This window comes from Narcine bancroftii, chromosome 1 (assembly GCF_036971445.1).
Source record: "Narcine bancroftii isolate sNarBan1 chromosome 1, sNarBan1.hap1, whole genome shotgun sequence".
In the NCBI taxonomy this organism is placed as follows: domain Eukaryota; kingdom Metazoa; phylum Chordata; class Chondrichthyes; order Torpediniformes; family Narcinidae; genus Narcine; species Narcine bancroftii.
Genome location: NC_091469.1, coordinates 338439528 through 338452773, shown reverse-complemented (window position 1 = coordinate 338452773; position 13246 = coordinate 338439528). Strand labels below are relative to the sequence as shown.

The following is a 13246-nucleotide window of genomic DNA, read 5'->3' as shown; positions in this document are numbered from 1 at the left end:
AGAATATCATATTAAAGAAGGTGACATTTGATGATATAACGGAAGCTGTAAAGGGAGAGATGAAGGACGGATGGGATCATTTGAACCTGAAGTGGGTTGGATGGAGGGGGAGGGGCATGAAGATTCAGGGTAACTGAAAAATTGGTATTATACTAAATGAATGCTCAAACCTCAATAACATATTTGCTCATGCTGTTTTATTTGTTGCATCCTTTTTTTTAAATCCACAGGCAGGCTCATTAATGGTCAGAAAAAAATTTAGAAATTTTAACTTCGGTCTTACTCAAAACCAAGTGCAACTGATAGGAAGCAGCCAAAACTCACAGGGCCCCTGTGTGGCTCAATGACTCCATACTGCTCAGCTGTGGTCCATGTTGTGGAATCTCATGCTCATGTTGCTGGCTTGTCCATGCAGGCTCTGAGGAGCTTTAAAGAATACATTTGGTCTTTTTCCCCAAAATAGTTGCATTAAAAATAAACTCATTAGATCCATAGACTTCATCTGGAGGATTTAATGCACCAAAGTTTCAGCCATGTTCCAATAACGTAAGGAGTCAACAATATATGGGCTTGCACCTTTTGATGAGCTTGAAGAGCAGATTGAAGTTCAGAATGACTAGTTTCTTATGGCATTCTAGCAAGTAGAAGAAACCTCCAGACATTGTTATTACCCAAGCACCCAGATTCCACTAGTTTCAAAATGTCCACAGGCTTTCAAACTGATTTGACAATTCCTGCAGCAAATTCCAGAGGGTTAGAAATGGGTCAATTATTTACTGCAAATTCACAATGCAATGAAGGTTGGAACTATCAAGTCTAAGGATATTGCTCTGCATGGAGTCAGAGTTTAGTGGGACAGGGGAATGGAAAGTAGTTACAGTTCAGGCTGGTTGATCATTGCAGTAGATTTTTAAGAAGGTATAAAATTTGCCCTTGATATTCCACAGTACGTTGAGTAGAGAAATCACACAATCTCGTCAGGGGAGGGAAGGAAGGTTTAGAAACACATTTATTTCTTGGAGAAATTGGGTGTTTCAACCATTAGACTGTTCTTGCATAAAAGTGCAAGACCTTAATTACTGCTTCGAATGAGAATTGATTACTTTGGGAATTAACAAAAAAGGCACTGTCAACTCTTTATGGAAGTGAGAATCATTTCCTTCAATCAAACCTGCAACACTTCCACTGCACTGTTGCAAATTTTCTCATGTCAATCTTCCAAAGAGAATGTCCAGGCAGGGCTGTAAGTGGTCCAAGCACCTGCCCCTTTTATAGAAATGAAAAATTTGGGACAGACTGATGAGCAGGAATCCTAGCTAGTACATGGGCAAGATGCAAGGACAAAATTCCCTGTCATGAAAGCTTTTGTCAAAGGATTTACAGTCACCTTGTTGAGGATCTCCCACTTGTTTTAGAAATGATCTTTTACCTCTTCAGCCTGTTGAAACTTTATTTTAATTATTCTGATTGTATTATCTCTTTGTCTTCTAGTCTCATAATTTTTGATTACATTTACTCTCCTACCCTTCTTGAATGAAGGAGACAGTTTTGAAAATTTCCATCTCAATCATGTCTTGAAAAATTATTGCTGAAATATCAACACGATTTTTACGTACTACTTTTAATATTTTTTGTGTGAACATTTACTGGTTCAAGAAACCCATCACAGTCTTGTTATTGTTTTCATTCCCTTTTGTTAACACATTAAATCTAATGGATTTTCCTTTGATGGTTTTAATTATACCATTGATTATATAATATTCTAAACTCTAAGAAAATATATATGCAATGAATTCATTTAACTAAGCTGATATTGTTGATTTCAAAATGGACCCATATTTCCCCTCACTACCCTCTTCACCTTCAAATATTTACAAAAAGTTCTAACAATGGACTTGCAAGCTATTTTCCATTTTCTCTTTTTGTAGCTCTTAATATTTTCCTTGTGTCTTTGTTGCTTTTTATAGCTTTCCCAGTCCAGTGAAATTTGCTTTTCATCTGTGTTAAGTGCATTCTTAACATAGAATTCCAGCCAACCTTCCCATACATCCTATCAATTTATCTCAGTTCAAAACCTAGTTGCACCCAGAAACTTACCACTTGGAGCAAAGTCAACAAAAGCCCTGAAGAAGAATATGATTTCAAATCTAGAAGAATGGTGCCATGATGCCAACTTAATTCAAACCAACCATAAATTTGCAACTATTGGAACTTTGAGACAGTGTTCACGACCCTTTGTCTACCTTACTGATTTCTTTTTATTGGTTCTTATGATGGGATTCTTACTTGAACCGGCTCCGCTCTTCTCGCTCTATCCGCTGCAATCTTTCTTCTCTCTCCTGGCGTCGTTTCTCTCGCTCCACTGTCAATGATTCCTGGTGTTGTCGGTACGATGAGGACAAAAGACCTCCCAGCGCTGGCCTGTGGACCAACCAAATATATGCATGTCTACAAGAAGTCTCAACCACTTTAGCTTTTGAGGTTATCAGTCCCTAAAATTACCAAGTTCCAGTGCCCCTGGAAAGAAAAACCCCTTTACCATTGTCGTGAATAACCTTGTTTCTTGTGGGTTTTGTCAACATTTTTTTATTTAGTAACTCCAATATGGTACCGGAGTGTGGTGACATTTTGTGAGCTGTCTTTTAGTCGCCAAAAATGACATTTTTCTCTGTATCTCGATAATTCAAAACAATTCAATATGAGGTGGCTTTCTCTCCTAATCTCCATGAATGCTTGTTCTGTAATTATTACCATCAGAACCAGAAACAACTCTAGTCATTTCATGCACAAAGTGTTGCTTGCTTTCAATGCAGCAATAACCAGTTTATATTAAATGACCACTTCTGGATTACTTTATCTCACAAACCATGCACGATGAAACAATAATTACAGGATAAATATAACTAATGTTGCTGCTTTCATGTCAAATAATCCATGATGGAGTAGATTTCTATTGAGCTCACTAAACTCTACCCCTCTCCTCAAAATGGTAGAAGATTAACAAGGGGTAAACTTCTTGTTTGGAAATGAGGGTTGGCGTTGGGGGTGCTTAAAATAATCACATCCACAATTTTTGTTGAATCCGTGAAATTTTCCATCAAGAAACAGCCATCCTTTGATAAATATGTTCAGTATTCAAACTGGCGCTTCAACTGATAAAGTGCTGCAAAATGGGACTAGCCCACCCAGAAGACCAACAAGGTCAGAAAGACAAGATGAGCTGAAGGGTGGCACGGTTAGCAGAGCATATTGGTGAGTGCAACATTATTGCGGTGCCAGCATCCTGGGTTCGAATCCAGCACTGTTTGTTTGAACTTTCTCCCCATGTCTATGCAAATTTCCTCTGGGTACTCTGGTTTCCTCTCACCCATCAAAAACCCTATTACCATCAAAGATTGTAGGTTAATTCATGTTTTTGGGGGGCATGGGCTTATGGTCTGGAAGGGCCTGTAACCATGCTCTATCCTTAAATTTAAAACATTTAAAAACAACTTTGTTGTATGACTCCATGACCCACAACAAAATGTCCAAAGGTGCTGCACAGAAGATTGTAATTCTAGGGAGAAAATAAGATGAGCAATGGACAGTTTAATCAAGGAAGTGCACCAAAGAGGAAGATGGAGGATTTTCAAGAAGTAATTACAAACTGTAAGGCTGAAAGCATTGGAAGAATAATGATATCGGGTAGAGGATGGTGGTGGTGGAACAAAGAACTTAAAAAGCTTGAGGTATAGCCTAAATTGGACTGCCTCATTTCATGATCAATGAAACCCGAACCAGATTGCCTCATCTTCATCCCCCACACAGGTTGAAAGCACTTGGCTTCTTTCTGGACCAAAGACCCGACCAGTCACCCTGTACCGTCACCCTTCTCCACCTGGCTGAATTTGCCCTCACTTTAAATAACCTCTACTTCAACTCATCTCACTTCCTCCAAATTAAAGGACCCGTATGGGTCCAAGCTACCCCTACCTGTTTGTGGGCTTTGTGGAGCAATCCTTGCTGCAAGCCTACACAGGAAAGGCCCCTCAACTTCCAGTATATTGAAGACTGCATTGAGGCTGCTTCATGGACCTGTGATAAGCTTGTTAACTTCATCCACTTTGTGGCCAACTTCCACCCTGATCTCAAACTCACCTGGTCCATCTCCAACAATACTCTCCTCTTCCTGGATCACTCAGTCTGTATCTCAGAAGACAAGCTGCCCACCGACATATTTTACAAACCCATTAACTCCCACTAACTACCTGGACTATACCTCCTCACGCCCTGATCCCACAAGAATTCCATCCCCTTCGCTTAATTTCTCCATCTCCATTACATCTGTTCCCAAGATGAGGTCTTCCAGTCCAGATCTTCCAAAATGTCTGCCTTCTTCCACAAACGTGGCTTCTCCTCCAAAATCATCAACTCAACCTTCACCCACATCTCTTCCATTTCCTGCTCATCTGCCCTGGCTCGCTCTGTCCCCAGACACAATAAACATAGAATCCCCCCTCGTCCTCACCTACCAACCCACCAGCCACCACATTCAACACATTATCCTCTGGAATTTCCAGCACTTACTACAGGATCCTACCACCTGACACATTTTCCCTTCACTTCCCCTCTCTTCCTTCTGCAGGGATCGCTCCCTCTGTGATTTCCTTGTGCACTCATCCCTCCTCACCTACTGCTCACCTCCAATTACCTTCCCCTGTGGCCTCAGGAGGTGCAACATTTGCGCCCACATCTCTTCCCTCACCATGGTCCGGGGCTCCAAACAGGCCTCTCACGTGAAGCAACACTTCACTTGTATATCCACAGGACTGATTTACTGCATCTGGTGCTCCCTTTGTGGCCTTCTCTACATCAGAGAGACTGGTTGCAGATTGGGAGATTGCTTCACTGAGCACCTCCACTCCTTCCGCTATAGAAAAAGTCACCTCCCAGTAGCCAACAATTTTAATTCTGAGTCACACTCCCTGAAGTGCCAGTTGATGAAGTAGACAAAGATGATGTGTTCAAACTATAATCATGGCTTTTATTAGCAGAAACTCATGGTACAATAATGAAAGACAATAGGTGCATATACAGTTATATCCAAGGGGAGTGTCCTTAACAGTAGAGATAATGCACAGCCAACGTTAGTACAGCAAGGCTCACCAGAGGGGAGACAGGCAGCTTGGCAGATATTCACCACACTCCCATGCTCACATGTCTGTCCATGGCCTTGTGTGCTATCCTACCCAGAATACCCTTAAATTGGAAGAACACCACCTTATTTTCTGTCTGGGCACCGTCCAGCCAGATGGCATTAACATTGACTTCTCTGGTTTCTGCTAACCTGCTCGTCATTTTTCCTCTCCCCCTCTCTAGTTTTTCCAGTTCTCCTCCCTCCCTTCATCCAGCCATTCCTCCACCCCTTGATCACTGCTGTCCACTCCCTCCCTTCTCCACCTATCACCTCCTGCATTTGCCCCCACCCACCCTTTTGTTGAGACACTTGCCGACATTCTTCCATACCTTGATGAAGGGCTCAATCCCGAAACGTCAGTTATATATTTTTCCTCTTCGTCATAAAGGACACTGTTTGACCTGCTGAATTTCTCCAGCATTTTGTGTTTTTAATTGAGGTATAGCAATTGGGATTCATGTAGTGGAAACTTGGAAAAATGTAGTGAGGGGGAAAGAGCATAATATGATTCTTGATTGAAGTGATGAGAAAGATAAAACATCAGTTGGATCCTGGATAGTGGAGCATGCATATAATAAAAGGTATGGGTGAAGATCTAAGCAGATGGAGGGTGGAGGGAAGAAACGAGAAAGTCACAGACCTGTTCTTTATAGTCTGGTATCTCAGATCAGGACTGAATATATCTCAGATTATAAACTTTGTTTCTGCTCAGTGCCATGATTGAAGAGAGATTATAATTGAAGGAAAGTTTAGAGGGTTTGGAATGAAAACATTAGGCTTGGATTCCTGGTGTTTAATTGGTGGAAACTGTACGTGCTGCGGAGATCCCCGATTGTAGTGGTGGACTGGCCCCTCTTGTCATGAGTGGTCAGCGGGACAGCTGCGGAAAAGATGGCATCGTGGGTCCTTCTCTTCTAATTGCAGACCAGAAGAGCACTTGTCCAGAAGGCTGAAGACGGCCTTAAAGGCTGCAGTGTGAACTTCAAAGCAAATCAGTTGTGCTAAATAAGCTCACAGCTTGCTGTCTCAGTTCGTTCACTGCACTCAAGCACAACACGCTATAGTCAATAGATTTCACACAAACATACCTCGTTGAGGGATTCAAGCCCGAAACATTGGCTATGCATCTTTATCTTTTCTATATGAAGGACACTGTTTGACCTCCTGAGTTTCTCCAGCATTGTGTTTTTATTTAAGTTGAGATATTTGTTGAAGGTTCAATGGAAGAAGAGCAGAACTTGTGCAGATTTGATGGAAAAGATGAAAGTGTGAAGAAGGTTTCCAAGGATTAAAGTGCCAGGGTAAAGCTTGAGAGGAATTGGGGTTCATGGCAATATTGATTTATGGATTTTAATCCCAAACACCAGTTTGTTTTTGTTGCCTCACCAGGAAATATTTGATGGAAAGCAGTGATTTTCAACCTTTTTCTTTCCAATTACATACCATTTTAACTAATCCTTATGCAAGAGGTTCTCTGTGATTAGTAAAGGATTACTTAAGGTGGAGTTAAAAAAAGGTTGAGAACCACTGCTCTGGACCCAATTGTTACTGAAATATTTTGCTTGAGAAAGATTGTCATTGGCCCATTTCCTTTGGAGTTATGAAACTGTGAACATAGCGAGTCAGTTAGGTTTGATTAAAACAATGGCTTTCAAACTTTTTTTCCCCACTCACATATCACCTTAACCAATCCCTTACTAATCACAGAGCACCAATGGCATAGGGATTACTTAAGGTGGTATGTGAGTGGAAAGAAAATTTTGAAAATCACTGGTCTAAAGGATGGTAAAGGTTGATGGATCCAGGACACAGGTACATTTCTACTGGATCAATCCAGCATTTTTCCTATACAATATTTGGCCTTCACTTGCTCATCAAATTGACTCAGTCAATCTCCCACTCAAGGCCTTTCACAAGACCTCTGACCACATCTTGGGACCTTCCCACCTCAAACCTACTTAATTTCCCTAGGCTTATCTTCCCACAACCAAAAAATCTCATCCAGATTTAATCTTTGGATTTCTGTCTGTTTCTGCCAATTTATTGCAAACTTCTGGCTTCCATCTCTTCTTACCATCATCGTCAGTCTCTGATTTTCCTTTAATACCCATAGCTTCTTCAAGCCCTCCTTTCTACCCTGCTGCCATCACAAACCTCCCCAGTGGAGAAATCCAGAAATCCAACAGGAGCTATCAGAAGAAATTCCTGTGCACTTCAGTTTTATATAACCACTCCCTTATCTTGTAACTATTTACCTTGCTTTGCAGGCCCTTCACTCGCCAAAGAATTATATGAATTGATAATTTAGACCCCTTGAAGAGTGTAGACAAGAAAAAGCCTTGGCTAGGATTTGGCAGATTTTTATTTTAACTAGCTCACAAAGATTTTGTCCTTGCAATCACTCAAATCACTGAAGCTCGAATGACTCCTCCCCTGATTAGAGATGCTCCTTAATCTGAATGCAAGAAGATCTGGCTGGTTGGAGGTAGAAACACCCTGAAGAAAGGGGTTTCTGCTGACCCTACCAAATTTAATTGTTTTCTATTTCCCACTTAAAGCTATTCAAATGAAGGAGGAAGGTGCTTACTGTTGTAAAGATGCAAGGAGACATCCTTGGAGTCAGGAAACAGACAAGAGAGATCACAATAAGAGGAAGAAAAGAAATTGAGATATTTGTTGGAGACGCAATGGCAGAAGAGAAGAACTTGAGCCGGTTCGATGGAAAAGATGGAAAAATGAAGAAGATTTCCAAGAATTGAAGAGCCAGGGTAAGGTTTGAGAAGAACTGGGATTCATGGAAATTTTGATTTATGAATTTAAATCCGAAACACCATTTTTTTTTTGTTTCTCTTGCCTCACCAGGAAATACTTGGTTAAACTTTAGACTTTAAATGATGACAAAGGCTGTTGCATCCAGGACTTAGGTACATTTCAACTGGATGGATCCAGCACTTTTCCCCCATACAATATCCAGGTTGATGGAGGAGTGGGAGCGTTGATGACAGAAGGATAGAAGGGAGGACTTGAAGAGGCTGGGGCTGATGAAGGAAATTCGGGGAAGATGGTGAGAAGAGATGGAAACCAAAGAATTGTAAAGTCTCCTCACAGTCAAATGCATATGTGAATGTCACTGGATAAGTATTCTGTGCTTGCATTCAATTCGAGCCCAATTAAGAATAGTTTGTTACACAATGCTATTGTACCATCACTTATTGCAATCTGTATCCAATCCACAGTTATCATAAATGATCCTTTGGTCTTTCACAAACTAAAATTTACACTGGCAACAAAGCCAGTAATATATTCAGTAGCAATTGAATTCGAAAGAATCTGCAACTTAATTTATATTGCGTAAGGAAAGATAATATAGCAGTGAAATGATTTTAATTTTATCGCTGTGACAGCACCAGTAAACACTACCATTTTGGTAGTTCCCCTCACCATGTTGATTTTACAATGCGTCAGTCTCCAGTTTAAGCATCAATTTCTCCATTTTCCTATGGAATAGAATATAAGATGAAATTTGGAAGTTTGCTGGAGTTTAAAACAATCTGTTAGTAATCCCAATAACAAACATTCCCTGGCAAGTAATGGAACATTGATTAGAGGAACTCTGAGTTGAAATCTTGAAGATGCGTTGAAGAGGTGTTTAAGATGATGAGAGGCATCGATCGTGTAGATAGTTAGAGGCTTTTTCACAGGGCTGAAACAGTTGCCACAAGAGAACATGGGTTTAAGGTGCTGGGGAGTAGGTACAGAGGAGATGTCAGGGATACATCTTTTTTAAATGATGAGAATGGTGGGTGCATGGAATGGGCTACTGGCAATGGTAGCGGAGAATACATTAGGGTTCTTTAAGAGACTTTTGGATAGATACATAGAGGCTAGAAGAATAGAGGGCTGTGGGAAAGCCTAGTGATTTCTACAGTAGGGACATGTTTGGCACAAGAAAGGCCTGTATTGTGCTACAACTTTTCTACATTTCCATGTCGCCCATCTCTGGCTTCCTCAGATATCTAAAACAATTCAAGTTACCCTCTGCATCAGCATGAACTCAAGAAAGAGCAGCAAATGAATCAATGTGATCCAATAAATTGACACTTCAAATGTCTCTGTATTCTTAATTATTTTCACTTAATTTGTTAATTCATTTCTAATAATTTTTAAAATCTTTCATTCTATTTTAATTAGATGAGTGACTCTGCACCAAATCATTCAGCGTTTTCCCCAACCAGAAGCCCTGGATGAACAATGAAATCCGGAACCTGCTGAGACTCAGATCAAAGGCATTTAAGTCCAGAGTTAAATCCTTGAAGTGCAAAAGAGTCAACTCCTAATTGACCCACATTTGTTATTCACATTTGTTAATGTATCTTAGCATTGAAGCAGTATCTATTTATCTAACATTCGATGCCTGAGAAATTAAAAAAGACAGCCATCCCATGCATTTGCATCATTAACTACAGTAGTTAATGATGACACAAACCAGTCCTCATGAAGGAGTCACCAGCAGAAAGGGTTAAAAAAATTCAAATTTCTGGGTGTCAGCATCTCTGAAGATCTATCCTGGGGCTTTCATGTCAATGCAATCACCAATTGCTATACTGCATGAGGAGTTTGAGGAGATTTGGTATGCCTGCAAAGACTTGCAAATTTCTGCAATTGCCCCCTGTGGAGAGCATTCTGACTGGTTGTCTCTTGATCTGGTATGGAGGTGCCAATGCCCAGGACAGGAAAATGCTAAGAGTTGTGAACTTGGCTAGTGCCATCATGGGCATTAGTCTTCACTCCATTTAAGGACATGTACAAGAGGCTGTGTCTTAAGAAATCAGGAACTTCACTAGCCAGTCCATGCTCTCTTCGCCCGAAGACAAACATCCAATGGGACAAAAATAACGTCTTCCCCTCTGATTTCTGAATGGAAAATCAACCACAGACACTACCTCACTTTTTCTATTCCTTTGTACTGTTACTAATTTTTAAAAAATGTAATTTATAGCAACTTTTCACCTCTAATTCTTCAGCAAAATAACAACTTTCATGACATGTTCACGGTAATAAATTCTAATTCTGAAAAATAAGATGCAACCTTTTCCATCCATTTTCTGTGCTTATTCAATTAAAATAAGCTGCACACAATGACACAAACGATTTTATACGCAAATAAAATTTGATTTTGAGATATTGACTTCTAGAAATATCCAATTTAATTTACTGGTGGATGAGAGATTCCCGCAACTCCAGACATGGGCACATTCTTTGCAAACCACGTGATTGGTACTTGCTGAGCACTATTTATGCACAAAAAATCTGCACATGGATCCAATTACTCGGCATTAGTTGATCAGGAAAGGGGATTCCATTATAAGTTGAGAAGATAAATATGCATGAGTAAATTACACAAATATGTCATTGAGATTGCCTATTTACTTTCTAAAGTTCTTAGAACTCTCACAATGTCAAAATGAAACACTTCATCACTGTAAAATACCTTTCTGTTGATCACGCCCCTTGATCAAGTGGGCACTCCACGAGATTACCAACTGCTCTAACAGCTTATATAATTGTGGTCTTTTTCTTTCTGTTGTGCAACAACAAACCAAGGAAACAAGTCTGTCTGCCATGATATCCATGGTGATCACCAAGTACCCATTGGTACTAATTACATTGTTCTTTTTGCATCCTCATCAACTTTCCCCTTCCTGCACTCCCAATTCTCCTGCCATCCACGTACAAAGGGCACATTACCAGTAGCTAATTAACCTATCAGCAAACCTGCCTTTTCCAAATGTTCTGATAGAAGGCATCCCAGGCTATTGAAAGAAATGGTGGATGTTACAGTTGAGGCATTTGTGATAATTTACCAAATTTCTCTGGACAGGTTCTGCCTCTTGGAAATAAATGAATGCCACGCCAACATTTTTTTAAAAAGATGCTGTCAAAAGGCAGGTAACCATATGTCAGTGAGCTTAATATCTGCGATCTGGAAAATGCTTGAAGCATAGTAAGACATCTGGATAGTCATTGATCCATCAGGCTGACATAGCACAGATTAAGGAAAGGTTGCAAAGAAAAGCCCATGCTGCAGAGCGGGGAGCAGAGACACAGCACTGCTCCACAGGGTCCAACAGCCTGTTCTAAGGTTGATTGCTCCGTACAGGCTTTAAACAGCCTGTTAAAGGAGCCAACAGAGATTTTAATTAAAATCCTACAACTATGGTGGCTGTGTCCAAGTTGGCAGTGCCTATGCTCAGCAGTGGCCACAAGGGGTTACAGACTCCAGGGAAATAGCGATCCCGTGTAGGGCACCAGAAACGGGGAGACCACCTCTTGTTGAAAAGAATAATCAGAGAATGCTAATCCCAGCAATGGAACAGCCAGCGACACAGTGGCTTAATGACCCACACAAGCTCTAGGCAGTCAGCAACTTGCAGTCGATGGACTCGACCAGGCTGTGGGTTGCTTGAGATTGGCTCATGGGAGCCAGGTATTGGTATCAGAATCAAGATTCAAGAGGGTGCTGAGGGCAGGAAGGGCCCTGGGTTCTGAAGGATTCCTGATCACATCTGAGATAGATAGGTTGTGAGTGGGCATGGGTCTGGCAGATGGAGAACAATATTGGTAAATGCAAGGCCACCCACTTTGAAAGGCAAAATGGAAGATCAAATTATTATTTAATTGATGAAAAATTACAGCATACTGTAGAGGGACTGGGAAGTGCTTGTGCATGGATTGCAAAAGTTTGGTTTGCAATCAAGAATGCAAAAGCAATGTTGGCCATAATTGTTAAAGGATTGAATTTAAGAGGAGAGGGGTACGAGGAAATGGTGAGGGTCCACCTTCAGTACTGTGTGTAGTTCTACTCTCTTTTCTCGGGAAAAGATATACTGGCTTGGAGGCAGTGCAGAGGAGTTCACCAGGTTGATTCCAGAGATAAGTGATTTGCCTATTAGGTGAGATTGAAATTGAAATTCAGGAGAGGGGAGGGGATGCAATGGATACAAATAAAATTATGAAATGAATAGATAAGATTGAGACAGGAAATTAATTTTCACTGGTATGTGAGACGAGAACTAAAGGAAACTAGGCTCAAGATTTGGGGGAGTAGATTTAGGGTGGAGATGAGGAGGGGGGACTGCTTTTTCCAGAGAGTAGTGAACTTATAGAATTCTCTGCCCAAGAAAGCAGCAGGAGATAACTCATTGAATGTACTTAAAACACAGTCAGATAGATTTTTGCATCATAGGGGAATTATGTGTTATGGAAGAAAGGCAGGTTGGTGGAACTGAGTCCATGCTCATATTAGCCATGATCTTTTTGAATGGCAGATATCCTGCTCTTATTCCTAATCTTTTTATGTAAACTGAAGCCACTGGAGAAAATCACACTGTTAAAAGGAGAGCATGCAAACTTCTCATGGACATCAGTCAAGGTCAGAATTGAAACTAGTCATTGGAGCTATACGATCACAAGGTCATGATATGAGCAGAAGTAGGCCAATCGGCCCGTCGGGTCTGCTCTGCCATTTAATCATGAGCCATGTTCTCCAGCCTTCTCCCAGTAATCCTTGATGACCAGTACTAACTACTGCACATTATGCTTGGCCCTCTTTGATGCTGTATCCAAGCTTGCCTATATGTGTAAAAATATGATATTGATTGTGAATTATGTGGCAATATAGTTTTTTTTGAAATAACATGAAAAAAGGAGGAAATAAGTATGATCATATAAAGTGTGGTGTACACATTTCATCAAATAAGCTTAATTACATTCAAATAGATGAGAGAACTGAAGACATCACATATTCAAACATTTGTTTGCTCATATCCCAAGGTCATTATTTTTATTGTAACTCCAATAATATTCAACATAATGGGATCGGTGTTTTTAAAGCAAACCCAACACAAGAGTACATTCTCAAATAATAAAAGTAGTTGAGGTTTAAAATAAAAAGGGATCAGTGAATTCTACACAAAATTAAATAAATGCGGAACCCTCTAAAAATTGGCAGGTGAGGAGAAAAGACAGGTTAACAGTTCATTTCAGACATTCGGCAAAGTGACAAAGCAA

General features: G+C 40.4%; 1 protein-coding gene across 8 annotated transcripts in view; it reads right to left on the bottom strand.

Moving 5' to 3' along the window:
- fhod3b (formin homology 2 domain containing 3b) overlaps window positions 1-13246 on the bottom strand; it is a 669782-nt gene that overhangs the window by 103023 nt on the left and 553513 nt on the right. For all 8 annotated transcript variants that reach the window (XM_069909515.1, XM_069909535.1, XM_069909544.1 and 5 more), the window contains one exon: window positions 2287-2421. In XM_069909515.1, coding sequence (XP_069765616.1) covers window positions 2287-2421 — 135 coding nt within the window. The remainder of the gene's footprint in view (window positions 1-2286; window positions 2422-13246) is intronic.